A 19,322-nucleotide genomic window follows, 5' to 3' on the forward strand; every position below is an offset into this window, starting at 1 on the left:
ACATAGGCTACTTTTTTCCCGTTAAAATGACGCAATCCCGGAAATCCCACGGGAACGGGAACTATGCGGGTTTTTCTTTGACTGCGCGGGCGAAGCCGCGGGCGGAAAGCTAGTATCTGAATAATTGTCAGTCCATCATACATAATCAAGTCAATCCTACAAGAACCTACTTTATCCTTATTTAAATGCTAGATTCAACATATCCTTGGATCTCTGTAACTGTATACCATACGATACAGTAACTGAAGTAGGTTGACCAGGCGTGGTGCACTATGCAATGAAATCATCACAACAAACCATTGATTGTGACTCATGTGCATCTGATTATTACCTTTTTAACCTAGATTGTTGTTAATATCCTGATGAATCATACATTGAGGTCAAAGTTTACTATTTCTTATGATTTTCTTTAAATGGATGTTCTATCTAAACATCACTTTTAGTCTTTCCAGACTCCTTCCATACCTACATAATCTGATCTTTGCCTATGAAATATCCAATCGAAGGATATTCAATATATTGTGTTAAGTACCTATTTCACTTATTTCATAAATTTTATTTATGTAAGTTTTACTTGTTTTGTTGTTGATATAACACAAAGACGCAATACTGCTAAATACGGCATTTATAAGGAAAATTGTTACCAGAATTAAATATAACAGGAATTGAGATACCATTTATAAACATTAAAATAAGGTTTTAGTATTTTGCTTATTGCCGGATGTTTAAATTAACTTTCTGATATTATTTTTAAATAATCAAAAAATATGGTTGCATTCGTAAAAACTTCTACCATAAGTGCCAAGGAACACCATCCATCGAGACTACCTAGTTAAAAACTATTTAAAATAAGTGTTAAGTAGTGAATCAAGAACGAACCCATATGCTGAGAATATGTGTCAAAGTGATGACAGATATGGATTCAATGGTTAAACTTCCTTCCCCTTTTTTCGATGACGAAAATATCAACGGATGGCGGTAATTAACTTATATTTTAAAAAAGCGGATAGTATTGCCACAGATAATAAAGTACTATATGTGTACTAGAAGCTAGCTTAAAAATATTTTATTTGTAAGTGTTCTCATTAAATATTCGTTTTGCAATTCATTTTTTATTATATCTACATTTCTGCATTTGTTTGATAATACATATTAAAGAAAAATAAAGAACGCAGAGTGATTTTAATTATCGCAAGAAGATATCGCGAAATACAAGTATCTAACTATTGGCCAATATATTTTCCAAATATTTAACGAAAAGAAATGACCTTGCCAAGAAGCTTATATCTAATACACTGGAGATTGCACTATGATCATTAACTTGTAACAAGAAAATATGACCTAGAATGACGTCAGTCATGTTTTTTGTCTCTTTCTGTTGAGTGACCACGCTGGTTTGTAAATTCAGGATTTTTCAAAATAGAAAAAACTAAAAATCATGGTCTATAAATAATAACGACATAGGTATATTTTTAACAGTATTTATATTATAATATTATGGTCATACTTTATAGGTACATACAATTTTAATTGGTATAGAATGATAGTTTTAAATAACTTTTGGCTACAAAGCTTGGATATGAACCGATATATAGCATTAACATCCTTTGTAAATAGAGGAAAGTTGTGTTTTGCATCAGATGCTGTTTACCAAATTGTAAGCTACTCAGATCTTCTTTTTAAACGCGTTGCTTCGACTGGTCAATTTCAAGCCAAAATCATCAAAGAAAAACTGTTTAGCTGCCTTGCACAAATTTCAGCTAACTTTACAAAGTTTATTTTTCAAAAGGTATTTTTTTCTGGGTCGTAATCCTCAGTAACCTTGATGGGCACATATATTTCTTTTTATTTTACTTTTTGGAAAGCTGAAATACGTAAAACAAAAAAATATAAGGTAAGTTAAAAAAGTATAAATTTCAATGTAAAAACGAACAATTTTATAACTACATGTGAGTGCAACACCGATGTCGTGTGTTGTTTCATTACTAGTAACAATCTTTAAAATGGTGTTCTAAATTTTCATCATAATATTGTTATTACAATATATTCTCCTCGCTATCCATAAAAACTCGTCATCATGGTTACCTTACTTGTTAAATTTGTTTATTGAAAACTTGTTGAAAAATGATAAAGTATTGGGGAAATAACAAATTTAACATGACTGCTTACTAAAATGATGCTAAATTAGACAATTTTTGCCATTGAAATGATTCTAAACAGGTAAATGCAGGAGTATTGAGGAATATTGTAAATAACGTAAATATACACTTGCCTGTGAAATTCTATGCCAGAATTTGGTATCCAAACACTTCTGCAATTTTGCACAATACAATGCATTCATTATATTCGGAAAATATTCATTAAATAAGCAACAATATTAACTTAAATATTCGAAGCGACGCAATTTTTTTGACACACATGCCATATTGACAAAGTGAGAGTTGCTACAATTTTATTATGGTGACTACCCATAATCAGGGAGTATCGCTTTTTAATAATTGGTTTAGATACTTATTTTATTTAGCATAAATAATAATTGTCTCATCCAACAATGATTCTGAATGACGTTTTTGGCAATTTATCAACAAACTCATGTACAAAAACTAACCTTTTGCACAGAATATTACGGCATACATAGTAGCCTTGGGAAAACTTCGTATTAACAGTGGCAATACCAAGTTAGGTGTGAAAGTGATAAAAAACATGAACTGGGCAATATTTTCTTGTTACACGTCAATGCTCATACCGAAATCTCCAGTGTATTAGATATAAGCTTCTTGGACCTTGCAATATAAACTAATTACAATGTTAATCGAAAAGAATTATCAAATAATTAAGTAGTTATTTCTAAAAAGTAATTATGTACCAAGTACCAACTCCGTCCCAGAATAATATGAAACCAATGAAACGAATAAACATTTAACGCATACAGATATAACTATGTATAATGTAGACACAAAAATAAAACAGATAATAAATTATGTATGCATGCCACAGACCATAATCATCGTATTTGAATACCGTGAACAATGATAATCTAAAACCACTGTTGTATTGACATTTGATTGACTCCCATTGTTTTTAATAGTCAATATTGATCCTAATCATGTGGATATGTATTTTTTAATTAGCATTGCTTCTAAAATAGCTTTAGGTACGTCATAAATATAATTTGAAAAACTAAAAAACACGCTTAACTAAAAAGTAAAAAATTAAAATCGAGTCGAAAGGTTACATACAAACAGTGATTAACTTTGCCTTCATATAAATAGAAAATGGGAAGCAGGATATAACGAAAGGCACAACATTTTATTTGTACTCAATACTATTAATATGGAAAAGTATGTTGTATAACTACAAAAACTATCGTTCCATAAAAGAATTTTGCGTAAAAAAATAAATAACTTTCGATAGAATTTAACATACATTTCAACGGAAATTATGATCTACCTGATCTAATTGCTCGGTTTTACTTGAAATCAATTTGTAGATACATAAAATATTATGTTCTAATAGGTGATTACCTGTTTGATGATACATATCTACTAGGATAATAGAATAGGACATATTTTGGGACAGTTTTCAAGCTTCATTTTTCTATCACACGATTTATTTTAATATAATGTTAACATCTGTTATCAATCCATTCACAGCCTTTGCAGACGCTATCAATGAAATAGCAAAAAAACCTCCATAAAATATTTTCCTATACAAATCGTATTTTCCCAGAAACGAGAAGTCTATTTCAATTAAATTTTACATTTTGTGATGTTATTGTAATATGATGAAATATTCAATTTTCTCTGCATGTTTTCTAAAAATTCGTTATTTAAAAATTATAGAATTTTTCTTACGCAACATTACCCGATATACATTGTCTATGAAGGCTCTTCACGGTTGACAAGGCTCGACCCGAGCTCAAGATTAACTCGACTAGCGCATGACGAATCTGTGATCTTGTTTTGCTTTCCACTTTCGATTTTATTAGAATACAATTATACCTAGGTAATTATATTATTAACTAGCGGTCCGCCCCGGCTTCGCCCGTGGTACATATTCACGTTTTCTCTACATAAGAACCATCCTCGTACTTCAAGGAATATAATAAAAAAAGAATTAAAGAAATCGGTTCAGCTGTTCTAAAGTTATGCGCTTACCAACACATTTTGGGATTCATTTTTATATTATAGATAATATTGTTTAGTGCTTGGGTTGTAACCTGTACCTAAATAATATACTTGTCAATCAAGCCAAGATAATAACTGCATACCAATCTCGAAATTTTCTGCGAATTTTAATGCTAATATGTGAAACGGCTCTACCACTTTAGGTGCTGTTTTCACGATCATGCTTTGAATTTACATTTTTTTATTCTGAATAATCTATCCTAACACAACTATCTAATTACTAAACAGTCCGAATATCAGTCAATATGCGGAGAAAAAATAATTCCTATACATACATTAACATTTTATCTCTACATACGTCCATGACAATGAAATTTCTCATTACCTCATAATTACAGTTTATACATTAAACAGTTGATAAAGTTACGTATTTAGAAAGCTCGTAAAATACAGGAAGCGATCGCTTGTATCTTGGGTCAGTAACATTAAACTAATATACGTTATTTATAAACTGCATAGGGTCGGCAAACTGTAGCATTCTACGCTTATTTTAGAATATATTTTTGGCATTTGAAACTAAAATGTAAAGCCCTAACATAGATTAACCTAATATATTAGCTACCGGATTTTGGAAAAATTTCTTACATTTTGTTTATTAAACAACAGAATGTATACAGCATTAAATCTTCGTCTTTGGCTAGTTCATGAAGTATTTCACATAATAGTCCAAACTCTTATCAAATATGTTTACTAGATAAAATCTATACATATTCATACGCAATGCGTAATCTTGTTATTTTTGTTTTACACCGCCGATTTATCATAACGTATGTTTCAACGATTTCATCGGAAAAAAACTATAATCAACTAAAATAAACAAATATGATCGGTATAGCATGAGACTAAAATAATCAAATTTAAAGTATGTGAAAACTGCAGCGTGGAACCATCAAAAGGGGACACCTGCAGTCGACGATGTATATCTTCTTAATATATATAAATCTCGTGTCACAATGTTTGTCCTCAATGGACTCCTAAACCACTTAACCGATTATAATAAAATTCGCACACCATGTGTAGTTCGATCCAACTTGAGAGAAGGTTTTATGTTTTAGGTTTTATCCCGGAAATCCCTCGGGAACGGGAACTATGCGGGTTTTCCTTTGAAAACGCGGGCGAAGCCGCGGGCGGAAAGCTAGTACTATATATGTATTATCTATAGATAACAATGACTATAATTCCTAATAACTATCATAAGGTTACTCAACTTATTTCTGTGGGGGGAAGTAGTTATGTCATGTACAGATTGACAAATAGATATGGCAATACATATAATTTCTGTTTAGTTAGCAAATGCTATTATCGTCGTATAGATTATCTGTTTACTGCGAATAACGAAACCAATCACTTCAATCCATTTCACAAGCTTTGTGACGGATTTAAAGCGTGATTTATTTATGAATATAAAACCTATTTTTAAAAGATAGAAGTGATAAACTTTACTGCTCTTTCTCATAAAACTACTGAACAGATTCGGTTTTTTGGTATAGTAATAGCTCTAGAGTCTAGAACAACTATAATGCCATCAACTATCAGTGCTTGCCTTGAATACTTATCTAACACCGAAAGAATTTTTCAAATCGGACCAGTAGTTCCTGAGATTAGCGCGTTCAAACAAACAAGCTCTCCAGCTTTATAATATAAGCACAGTATTACTGTGGTATTACCATATTTCCTAGGAAAATAATATTGTAATACTGTGATATAAGTATAGATAGCTGTTAAATAGTGAACTCCCCAACCAACTAGAGAACTTATTAAGTTATTACCAAATAGCTTCACATAGAACTTCATTCCAACAGGGAAGTCAATCGAAATTGCATACATCACGATACATCGAATACGTAAAAACGTGATAATTCCATACAATCGTAATCTCTGATTACATGAGTCAGTGCTGTAATAGCAATGATCGATACGTCAGTCTGAATTACTGCTTCTACGGGTATTGTAGTGCTGATGTCTTTTAAAAGTATCAAACAGTATTTTGAACATGTAAGTCTTTTGTCTATACGTAATAGAAGTCGTGTTTGTGGTTACTTAACTCCGAAATTGCTTGACCGATTGTTTGTGTATAGCTGGTACTAGTAGGTATGTCGTTAAGTTTATTTCATAGTATCAAAATAATATAAGTGATAATAATTAGTAAATTCAAAATAATATCATGAGATAAAATATCAAAACAATACCGGTTGTGTCATTTTCATTTGTTTGTTTAGGTATACATCGACAACTTTTTCATCTTATGTGTAAAATTTATTTAATTTTCTTTCGTTATTTCTTATAATAAACCAATAACAAATATTCATAAAAATATTCTTCTATACAAACGAACCCCCTTTTATTATCACCGATTTTTACTAGACGACTTATCACTATACCTAGTCAAACTTTTTTGCCTTAGCCCTCATAGAAACCATTTGCATGTTATCTTCATATTATCAACCTCAACATCCAAAGACACAAAGCACCGTAACCATCAATTAATATTACGGTAACACATCGGTTATTTCTCACGAACTCAAATGGGTACTAACTAGTTTGAGTTCCGTTCTCTGATGGATTAGCATCCTACAGATGCAATCTTCAAGACTTGTTATTACGGCGCATCTATGCTAATTTATTAAAAAAATATTTTGAATCTACGATTAAAGTAATAAAAAATGATTTGAAGTGGCATTGAAACTGAGAATATATAATATGGAGGATAATATAGAAAAACTTCCGGAAATTTGATTATAAACAGCTGCTATTAATGACCTAATTAAAAAATTATAAGAATGTTGTTTCTTGTTATCTTATAAAAAGTGAACCTTTAATTAAATTAGGTCATTAAATTCAATACAGCAGGTGTATCACATTCATCTATATATAAAAAGTAATCGTACTATATAAACCAACTAGTGGTTCGCCCCGGCTTCGCCCGTGGTACCTACATGTTTAAACTATCCTATCTCTCAAGTTGGATCGAACTGCACATGGTGTGCGAATTTTATTATAATCGGTTAAGTGGTTTAGGAGTCCATTGAGGACAAACATTGTGACACGAGATTTATATATATTAAGATAGGGTCATTGCGCCAGTTCGCGTCCACTTAGTGCAGTTGGAAAGTTTGAAGGAGAAAATAAAAATGTTCCAGAACAAATTTCAACGCAAAATTTATGTAACGTGGTCATTACATAGTCTATTTTAAGATTTACTTTCAATTGTGTTGGAAATATCATGTGGTTTTTATTTATCTAGACAAATAGCAGAATTAGGCGTTTTACCCAGTTCGCGTCCAAAAATTCCAGTTTGCGTCCACCCGTGGACCAGTTCGCGTCCACCAGCTTAGAAAAAGAATTAAAAGTGTATTGGGTGATATTTTATCAGATAAATGCAAATAAAAATTAGATTTTAATAAATTATTTATTTACGAATATAGTTATTTAATAAAAACCGGCCAAATGCGAGTGGGACTCGCATACCAAGGGTTCCGTATTAACCTGTTTTTTTTTCATATGTTTTATCTGTAAATGATTATTTTTTCAATATTTCCCTTATTCGTGCTATAAGACGTTGCTTCGTACCAAACTTCAAGTGTCTGTGTTCACGTAAAGTACCCTGTAGGTTTTGATTCCCTTGCGAATGTCGAAATTTACGAAAATTTGCAGCATAAACGGCTGTATCTTTTGAATTCTTTGGCTTATAGGATTGATTTTTTCACTGCTTCAAGGGACCGTAGACTTGAGTATATTCAATATAAATTTCAGCCTTATACCTGAACGCGTTACTGAGAAAAAGGGTCTTGACAGAAAGACAGACCGGCAGACGGACATACAGACGGACGGATATCAAAGTGATCCTACAAGGATTCCGGTTTTTTAATTTCACTGTAAGGAAACTGGAAAAACTTATTTATATTTATCTTCTCATCATTAATAGAACTAAAAATTAACAAAAAACAAAGTTACATTATGTAAATAAATAATAATCAGTTCTATTAAGATTACCTACCTATACCCTATTTTTTAGTTTCTAATGAATTAAATTTCTTTTTTGTTTATATTATTTTCTTAACCACAGACTTATTGACTCTCATTCTCAAGTCTCATTCTTAGAATACCCATTTTAAAATGAAAAAATAGCATAAAAATTTGCTAATTTGAATGAAAATTTAAATTACCAGCTTGTAGTCTTAGTCAAAAATTTACAATCTATTTTAAATTATGTATTTTAACAAATAATTCATTGCTACGTAATGAAAAACAATGTGGACGCAATATGTTCTATTGATACTATACTATAGGTATAGTTTGCGCCCACCGTGGACGCAAAATGGAAGTTGTACAAATTCGGTGTAGTAATTCGCGTCCACCTTATTTTAGCTATTAATTGTAAACGAAATAAGCTGATTTATAATCCATACTATTCCATGTTTTGTTAGCAAAGTAAAGAAACAGTTACATATTCAAAAATTCACATTTAACAATAAGATACTTACCGCCAAACGCGACGCTGCGCACTATTTTTTTTCTCAAAATTCCGCGCGTTTTAGCTCTCTCGTCTAATAGCCAAAATTAAATATTTTATTTAAATAGGATAGGCGGTGCGCAGGCATATTTTGAATATGTGTGCATGTCTCTTATACAGTGAGGTATTATCGGAAATTTTTCTTATTACAATTTTGCATAAATTTTACTTATTTTCGTGAATTTTCTAAAAGATATCCGCAAAATGGACGCGAATAGGCAGGTGGACGCGAACAGGCGCAATGACCCTAATATATGTAACTAGCTTACCGCCCGCGGCTTCGCCCGCTTTGTCTATCTATTAAAAAAAACCGCAGATGTCAAAACTTATACAAGGTCATAAATGAAGAGAAAGTATAACTACGGTAGCATCCATAAACATATATACTTTTACTTTTTATTATATTTGGGTTGCCATAACAATGTTAAACATCTATTGTCTGAGGTTTAACAATGTACGTAGGCGCGCCAAACGGAATTGGTTGACGGTATGTGACCGTATTTTTGTATGGGAACGTGAAGGGAATTGGAAAAATATGAGCTGATTTATCTATTGGTGATTGAATGTCTTTATTATATGTATTATAATGTCTTCCGTCTTTTATCCTAAAACAATCTACTGCTACTCAATAGGTACTCGTAATTCTTCTTTGAGTAGAACTTTGGAACTTTAAACACACCTCTTTCCGATCATAATTGAGTTCTATAAGTCTCTAAACAAACTTTTGACTCATTTTTATTAGTTGTAAGTATATTTTACAGTAAAAAAATACCATAAACAAGTTGACTCAGCTATAATAATATATAACAGATTGAGCTCCATTAAAAATAAAATTACCTCTAAAGCAATAACAGTAAATGCTATTTTATGCAAAAAATAAAAATAAAAAACGGGTCATACTGCAAGGTTAACTCTATAAAAAGTTTAATTTGGTCATTGGTCAAGTTTCTGCAATATTATTAAACAATTTCTTATGAAAAATAAATTCGAATAGGAATGTGGTTTAAAAAAAACATTTTAGCGTTAATTAGTTTATTTCTCAATAGTAAATATAAACTAGTCATTTTTAAGACATTTATAAAGGCTTATAGAAATTGATGATGGAACGCATGGTCCCAAAAAATATATAAAAGAAAATCTATCATACCATACGACCAAAACAAAACCATACCATACATTTTGGCTTTAGTAATCAAAAAAGTTTATATATATTAAAACATAAAGAACCGGAGTTGTTAAAACATCTGTTTCATAACCTTTAAATTTTTGTTAAAAATTAGTTCCAATTGCAATTTATAAACGAACGCGTCCTAAATGTCAGCTTATATTATGTCAGTTTATAAAAAATGGCAGATGTATTAACAAAAATAATTAGATGATAATAACATTCCTGAAAATGCTACAGAATTATATACCTAATCTTAAATATATAAATAACTCGACAGTATCATAGTTTAATGAAAGAAAGAATATTATATCTAAAAAATTTAATATGTTTTGACCTTTTTCCTCTTAATTAAAGGAAGTTCAAACATAATCTAATTATAGAACCATTTCCATAATTATAGAGGTTTAAATTCAACGTAAACAAATAAAAAGCCTGTATTTTATCGAATTCTTAATCTCTAAATTTATAATGCAGCCCTTGAACACACGTAACAACCTTGTTAAAGATAAAACGATTTTTTGCAACTTTGACAAAAAAGAAAAAACTAATTTCGTTCTGCACGTTTATGATTGCGTTTGTGCTAAATACGTATATAAAAAAGCGGGAGGAATTTTAAATTAAAATACATGTCAATTTAAATTCAGTCAGTTGTTATTTTTTTAAGAATCTGATGTACCTAGTTACTTCTTCAATCTAAATGATGTCAATTAAATATTTACTATTAAATACATTTCATTATTTTTGTCGACTTTCTCTATAAAGTCAAGATTTGATCTGATTATTTTGATGATGATAACTGAACATTTCCTGATTAGATATTGAAAATATATGATAAGATTCTATTAAATTTCTATGAGATGTTCTTCACAAATATTATAAAACTCTTGATTTTCGTGTTATCACACGATGTTTAGTGTGTTTAGTAATTTTTGCCTATAATTATGTTGCGTAAATAGTAAATACACAAACACCAATAATATTGTTAATTATAAAAATACACAAATAACAATAATCTGTTTTAATCAAATTATTAGAATAGGATTACCATTCAATTAATTGATAACGTATCTCTAAAGACTACATCGTATATATTCAATTAACGCACATGAGATAAATTCATTGATTTATATTTAAAAATATGCTGAAATTCTATATCCCCTTGTGATTGGGAATTTCACTAATCGATTTTATTTAGGTATGCCTTTTGCACCTTGCCATGTCTGGACAAGATTTGTCTCCATCAAAACTAAAATAATTTAATATCAAACAGGCATAAATCAGTATACCAAAGAAACTAATTAATGAGATTTAAACCGGGTTTTAATTAGGTACTTATTATTCCTACAATTCGGCTGTCTAATTACCATATGTATAGTGATTTATGACCGATTTTAAATCGTCACAATGAGCAGGTGAAGCCTCTTATTATGTAACGAGTTAGTCATATCTGATTCACCAAACATCTATACGTGGGTTTAAATACTTACTTACATCGCTTATTTGGTAACTTGAGCTTATTTTGTATTTTAAGAAGGGTATCATTTAAGCTATCACCAATTTAATAGGGTTTGTCCTCAAAATAGTAGATCTGTCACCAAAATGTACCTAGTCACCAAACAATGCAAAATCAGTTCCACAATAAATCACCTAAAATCCTGAGATATAAGGTCTAGTACCAAATAAATGTTTTTTTATGTATTATAATAGGTGTGTCCTAATAAGTATTTAAGCAAACAAATTTAAAGAGATCACCAATAAATCATAATATTATGTTACTAGAAAATTGTATTAAGTTCAAAAAAAAATTTGGGTTGTCATCATCGTTTCAACCAAAAGATTCTGCTACTTAACTAGACTCCCAAGGTTCTAAATTTCCACTGGTAGTATAAATTATATTTAAATAAAATTTTTAGCTGAGTAGTTAATAAAACAATTAAAGTCAAAATAATCAATATTTATTGTTTAAAATAATTACCACTGAACAATCAGCGCTGGTTTAATAGCTGGCTTATGGCTAGCAGAATAGTAGATAAAACACTTAATTAAAGTTAAAATAATCAATATTTATTCTTAAAAATAATAACCACTGAATAATCATTTGGTCATCCTTGGTTGTTTTAAAGCGCGCCAATTTGTATCCGCCCCTTTGATCATTTTTTCATTAAAATTATAAATTGATGTATTAAATTGGTAACGAATACTATTAATTTAATATCTGAACGAAATAAAATGTTACTACTGTATTGGTGACAAAATATCAAATAAAAAGGAGTCGCAGTCAGGGATCGATAATCAATTTATTTGGTGACAGATCTACCATTCTGAGCACAGAGCTATAACTAAGTAACAAAACTGTTATTATAAGAACGAAGTTTATATTCATGTAATGCAATATAATTTTATTGGTTATCGATCTCTTATTTTACACATATATTAACATTAATTTGATAATTCATACCTGGGACCAATTTTTGTTTATCTGAGAACGAAAATATTTCGTGGTGATAGATCTATTTATTAGGTGATACAACTTGATGACAAATATAAATTTTGGTGATAGAAAATATAGTTCCCTTTTAAGAATATAGGTAATTTATTGTATGTCCTTATAGGTAATATGTACAAAATAAAAAAATACACATTAAATGATAGATTTATGCTTAAAAATTTGCAATAAAAACATACATATTATATGTTTTATGAGAGTAATGGAATAATTTAAAGTTCTCTAGAATTTTCGATTATATATGTACGGGAGCGCAAACGTGTAAATATTTTGTAATTTGTGGTAATAATATTATTTCAAAAAATGTTTGCTAAATTCGATCAGAAACTGTATTTGTGGCAAATCCAAGCAAAAGTATTTCTGTTGTATTATTTTTTATTTCAGTACTATTATTATTTGTATTATTTATTTGTTATTCAATTGAAGTAAAAATGTAAAAAAAAACTTTTTTAAATACAGAAGTACCAACAAATTTCTATAAATAAACATACTAACTTTCGCATAAGATCGAATGCTACATATAGTATTGTTTACATAACCTGTAGTTAACATAGCCCTTGTGAAAGCGAGGGAAAACCTGATCTGGCTAGACTAAAGTTTTCTGCCCATAACTGTATCGCTTTCCTAGTAACAATCTCGATTTTTTCCGTTAGTTCTTTTTCATAATCAACATTTTATTTATTTATATTTCAACTTATAACTGCAAGCTTCACACCGCTTTTTTTAAATGCCTATCTAATGCTTATCTAGACTATAATCTATCACTGTGATAAATTTCATCCATATCCAATCAGCCATTTAGCGTTGCATTGAAAAAAGTCATAATAATTACCTATAAGTAAAGGGCTCAAGTTTATTTCACAAAAATGTAACAAACAACGTCAAGAAACATAATTTCTACGAAACACGATTACCCAACCTAACATTAAAATTCCTTTGAAATTCGTATGAAGCCTTCTTCAATACAATTTAATATTCCGTGGGAAAGCACTTGATAATTTCTTTCGTTCCCACAAACTAATAGATGTGTAATGAAATGTTTTGGGACTTAATTGTAACCACAATTCTTATTACATAATTATGATAAAAATAAATGGCGCTTTCTCGTTATTTAATAGATTGATATACTTTTCAGAGTGTTTCCCATACCACAACAGTTGGTAGTACCTACAATTTAACTGTGAAGTAACTACAAAATTTTAAAAGATACAATTCTTTTTGAATTAATCGTGAATTTAACTTCTAACCTGATGTTTTTAGAGAAAAAAGAGTACTTACAAGTTACATAGGCAATAACGTCGACTAAAAAGTAAGAACTTATAAAGGCTTATAAATATTCATAAAAGTTATGACTGTAGTCTGAATGCAGAATAAACACAGTTTCATCGTCTTATATTTGACATTGCTTTACTAAAATCCTTGACATTTACATCTGCCTAAATTATACAGAAGATAATATAATAAATGAGAATTGATGAAGACCTATTACTACTCTAACTTTATATTTAAGATACATCTATACTAATATTATAAAGCTGAAGAGTTTGTTTGCTTGTTTGTTTGTTTGTTTGATTGTTTGTTTGTTTGTTTGTTTGAACGCGCTAATCTCGGGAACTACTGGTCCGATTTCAAAAATTATTTCGGTGTTAGATAGCCCATTTATCGAGGAAGGTTATAGGCTATATATCATCACGCTACGACCAACAGGAGTGGGGCCACGGGGGTGGAACCGGCAGCTAGTACTAGATAAAAAGAATGTGTTTTATACAGATATCGATTTGATCAATAAAAACAATAATGATAGCACCTTAGCGAATAGCAGCTGATATCCTTTTCACAGCATAGCAGTAATAAATCTGTCATTGGCCATAATTCGAAATACATAAGAATACTTTTAGTGACAATAAAGATTTCGTTCTATCTAGTTGAAAAAATAAATGTTTAAATACCTTGAACGCAAACATCTCATTCGATGGATTGCACGTTATTTTACATAACAATCTTATCTCAAAGTTTATCCAACTAAGCAAATTTACCAACGAGTGCAATATTTACATTATGACTCAGTTAATGTCTAATTAGAATTGAGATCCGTTAATGAGTTTTACCATCATACAATGGGCGCAGGTTTTTGGGCCGCGATGTGCGTAGTTAATTGCTTTAATTAATAACACGTGAACTAAACATAATGAAGAACTAATGTATAGGAAATATTCTAACATCGCTCTACTCTCTAAGGTCGCTTTAAATTTCTGCGTTTCTGCGTTTCGTGTCGGACGACTGCGGTGCCTAAGCGGTGCGTTGGACGTACGCGGTACGGCGCCGGCGCGGCGCGGCCGCGGCGCCGCACTGTAAACTGTTGCCGCCTCGAGCGTTTTGTATGAAAAAAGAGGATCGCTCGTGCGCCGTACGTCTAAACGCACCGCTTCGGCACCGCAGCGGTCCGACACGTAACGTATAAATTGAAAGCGCCCTAAAATAACTTGGTTTTTAAAAGTATAACGTGTGAGATATAAAAACAATAAACATTTATACAGATAAAAGTATTTCGGTTTGTGAGTTAACCACTGCTTGTCTACCTCCATTCTATTAAATATTCTGAAACAAAACACATACAAATTAAAGCCATTTAAAAGACGATACAACTTTTGAAACATTGTTTCAAAAAAAGAAGCTTTCCACATAAAATCTGGTAATGAAGTTGAACGTTTTTATTGATAATATTATACCTAAAAAAGAAAGATCAATACAGTGAATTTAAATTAAATATTCAATTCGCATGGCCATGAACCGTCGGCATATGCACAATGATGTCATGCTGACCAGCTCATAAGCATTTTAATGTTTTTTTGCTTTTTGTCCAGAATCATTTCAAAACATTTGCATATCTTGAGGTCAATGTATGAAAAAAGCTACTATTTTTATATTTGTTTGTTTCTTATTTTATTTATATACTGTGGTATTATAGCTTTGATCGCGTGGAACCGGAAAGTTATTTTGCATAACTTGTATTAACCAAATCAGCCAAATCTATTCGTTTCGTGTGCAAAAATAAAATTTCGCATGTATGGATGTGAAAATTATATTAATACTACCTATGTATCTAGACACGCGGCAGCGTGTCAAGCCGACTTCAAGCGAAGAGAACTGGCGAGCAGCAGCCGTGTGTATATTTACACGAACCATTTCGAGCCACTTTTCACCCCCTTATAACTCGAAAACTATTTAAGTTATATAAACCGAATTTGGTACATATCAAGAGGACCTCAAGATAAACAAGAACCTTAAATTTCATAAATACAGATTAAACAGTTGCGTAGACATTAATATCCAAAAATCGCAATTTTTAAGACTGACTGACTTATAGACATATACAAAACCTAACCCACTTCCAGATGACCTAGAAAGTTCAAATTTTGTAATCAACTAGGTAATAGTGAGTGTACAAAGGAAAAAATCAGAAAATACTGAATTTATTTGTATTTAATTTTTTTTTCAATGACATAAATTTTGTTTGTATGGAAAAATGGAAAAGTTTAAAAAGAAAGAAAATAGTATATTCACCTTACTAGTCTTAAAAAATAGATCAAAACTAATCAGTGGCCGAAAAAAATTTTGAAATCCATCAATAAATGACTGAGATATAGATTATTGAAGTTTACATATTTTAGGACGAAACATCTGTAGATTCGAAGCGCCTCTGACATATCTAGACACGCGGCAGCGTGTCAAGCCGAGTTCAAGCGAAGAGAACTGGCGAGCAGCAGCCGTGTGTATATTTACACGAACCATTTCGAGCCACTTTTCACCCCCTTATAACTCGAAAACTATTTAAGTTATATAAACCAAATTTGGTACATATCAAGAGGACCTCAAGATAAACAAGAACCTTAAATTTCATAAATACAGATTAAACAGTTGCGTTGATATTAATATCCAAAAATCGCAATTTTTAAGACTGACTGACTTATAGACATATACAAAACCTAACCCACTTCCAGATGACCTAGAAAGTTCAAATTTTGTAATCAACTAGGTAATAGTGAGTGTACAAAGGAAAAAATCAGAAAATACTGAATTTATTTGTATTTAATTTTTTTTTCAATGACATAAATTTTGTTTGTATGGAAAAATGGAAAAGTTTAAAAAAAAAGAAAATAGTATATTCACCTTACTAGTCTTAAAAAATAGATCAAAACTAATGAGTGGCCGAAAAAAATTTTGAAATCCATCAATAAATGACTGAGATATAGATTATTGAAGTTTACATATTTTAGGACGAAACATCTGTAGATTCGAAGCGCCTCTGACATCACACTCACTCGCGCTAGTATCGCTAGGGCGGATTACTTCGATTGCATGATTTTTTTATTCAAAACTGTTATTAAACGTAAAATAAAAGAAAATTGTAATAAAAATATTGCCTTTATTGCTCATACAGTTAAAAATAATATTATATTTTACATATTCACATTTATTTACCTATTCTTTATTTATGATTGTTTAGTTTAGTTTTAATTTCAGTGTAAATAAATAAATAAATAAATAAAACCTTTATTTTGCTTTAAACATGGTATTCAATGGTGATAAAATTATATTAATAAAGCACAAACATGTTTAGCCAATACAAGCATGCAAAAATAATTACCATAAATGGTGTAATGGAAGAAGGCTTCGTCGAAGGTCGAAATGATTTAATTTGCGTAATATTAATATGAGTGAAACATCTTTAGGCGCGTTTAGAGTAAAATTTCAAGATCGCGTCATGGCAATACCGTAACGTCATGGAGTAAGGCGACGATTCTTCTACAACAATCTTTGCATCTTGGTAATAGTGTGTGTACAAATTCACGCTGGATGTTTAGAAAATCATGTAATCTTTTAAACAGAAAACGAGTTTAAAAAATTGCAGATAATGACGGGGCAATGTGCGCTGACATTCATAACATACAAGAAAATATAGAAAATAATACTAAACAAACCATACAGAGAAACCGCAAGAAAAAAAATCGTATATAAAAAGTATTATATTTATAAAGTAAATCAAATTTGCAGAGTAATTTTCTGTACAAAAAGTAATGATATCCCACCAAAAACATAAATGTAAAAATTGGAGCCGAGTTCAATCGTTGACTTAATTTGCCAAAAAAAGAAATGAGATCTAAATGTGTGCCAAGTTCTGCAGACAGTCCAGAAATTTATTTACAAAGATGTATTAAGTTCTTAGGTTGACTGAAAACTCAATTGTTTTATTTTCCCTTAGAGAACAATGTTTATTCCAAAATATAACTTTTTTAATTTGAATAATATAATTATTTTCACAAAGCAAACAACTAATGACCTATTGAACCCCATAATTTGATGAGGCTAGTTTTTTACATACTGTTTATATTTTGTGAGGTTCTAAAAACTAGCCTCATCAAATTATGGGGTTCAATAGGTCATTAGTTGTTTGCTTTGTGAAAATAATTATATTATTCAAATTAAAAAAGTTATATTTTGGAATAAACATTGTTCTCTAAGGGAAAATAAAACAATTGAGTTTTCAGTCAACCTAAGAACTTAATACATCTTTGTAAATAAATTTCTGGACTGTCTGCAGAACTTGGCACACATTTAGATCTCATTTCTTTTTTTGGCAAATTAAGTCAACGATTGAACTCGGCTCCAATTTTTACATTTATGTTTTTGGTGGGATATCATTACTTTTTGTACAGAAAATTACTCTGCAAATTTGATTTACTTTATAAATATAATACTTTTTATATACGATTTTTTTTTCTTGCGGTTTCTCTGTATGGTTTGTTTAGTATGTATTATTTTCTATATTTTCTTGTATGTTATGAATGTCAGCGCACATTTGAACGCGAATTTGATGAGGCTAGTTTTACATACTGTTTATATTTTGTGAGGTTCTAAAAACTAGCCTCATCAAATTATGGGGTTCAATAGGTCATTAGTTGTTTGCTTTGTGAAAATAATTATATTATTCAAATTAAAAAAGTTATATCTTGGAATAAACATTGTTCTCTAAGGGAAAATAAAACAATTGAGTTTTCAGTCAACCTAAGAACTTAATACATCTTTGTAAATAAATTTCTGGACTGTCTGCAGAACTTGGCACACATTTAGATCTCATTTCTTTTTTTGGCAAATTAAGTCAACGATTGAACTCGGCTACAATTTTTACATTTATGTTTTTGGTGGGATAATAATTAATAAGATACGAAAATTATTTTGATATAGTATATAATACATATAATTTTTATAAATGGTATTTTTCAGAAAGGAGTTTACTTTTAAAATTCAAATGTTTTGAATAAAGTTCCATTCACCTTATTATTATGAAACTTAAATTATAAGCAACAACGTGAAAACGTTTATTTTTTTCGTTTAACAACCTTAATTACAATTATCTAGATTTCAAAATATTAGACCGATTTTATGTTAATTATTACAACGAAATACGGACTTGACCCAGTATACAACAATTAAGTATTTGAACAAAACATATGTGTCCCAAATGCTTTGACAGCCCCCATAGGGGTCTTACACAATACAATGTACATCTATACAATATTTAAATTTAACTTGTTTGTAACAAAATTTAAATTAGGACGAGGTTTTCAAATGTTTATAGTTAAACCACAGACAATAGATCTATGTCTGTGGTTTATACAAATAAAGAAATAGGTGCTGAATTGTTTTTGTGTATAGCTGCTGTTTAGACGTAACGTAGTAATTATTTAGTAATCTGTGGCGTAATTATAAAAACTACAATGAAGAACACATGTTATAATAATTAACGATTTAGGTACATTACTAGTGGCTTGTTATTATACATACTAAATTGACTTGATTTTAAAAAGCATCAAGAGACTTTCTTGCCGGCTCTTTTCTGTAGACTCGTGCTTTCCGAACCGGTAGTAAACTGTAAATGATAAGAAT

At 30.3% G+C, this 19,322-nt stretch overlaps 1 protein-coding gene across 5 annotated transcripts in view; it reads left to right on the forward strand.

The window, feature by feature from the left end:
- Positions 1-19,322, forward strand: part of LOC123696611 — a 77,762-nt gene that overhangs the window by 40,496 nt on the left and 17,944 nt on the right. The window contains exon 1 of one of the 5 annotated variants that reach the window (XM_045642917.1): positions 6,126-6,182. The exons of the other annotated variants lie outside the window; for them this stretch is intronic. Coding sequence (XP_045498873.1) covers positions 6,147-6,182 — 36 coding nt within the window. The 5' untranslated portion in view covers positions 6,126-6,146. Of the gene's footprint in view, positions 1-6,125; positions 6,183-19,322 lie in introns of those variants that run through there. 5 annotated transcript variants of the gene reach the window in all.

The sequence above is a fragment of the Colias croceus genome, chromosome 13, assembly GCF_905220415.1.
Source record: "Colias croceus chromosome 13, ilColCroc2.1".
Classification (NCBI taxonomy): domain Eukaryota; kingdom Metazoa; phylum Arthropoda; class Insecta; order Lepidoptera; family Pieridae; genus Colias; species Colias croceus.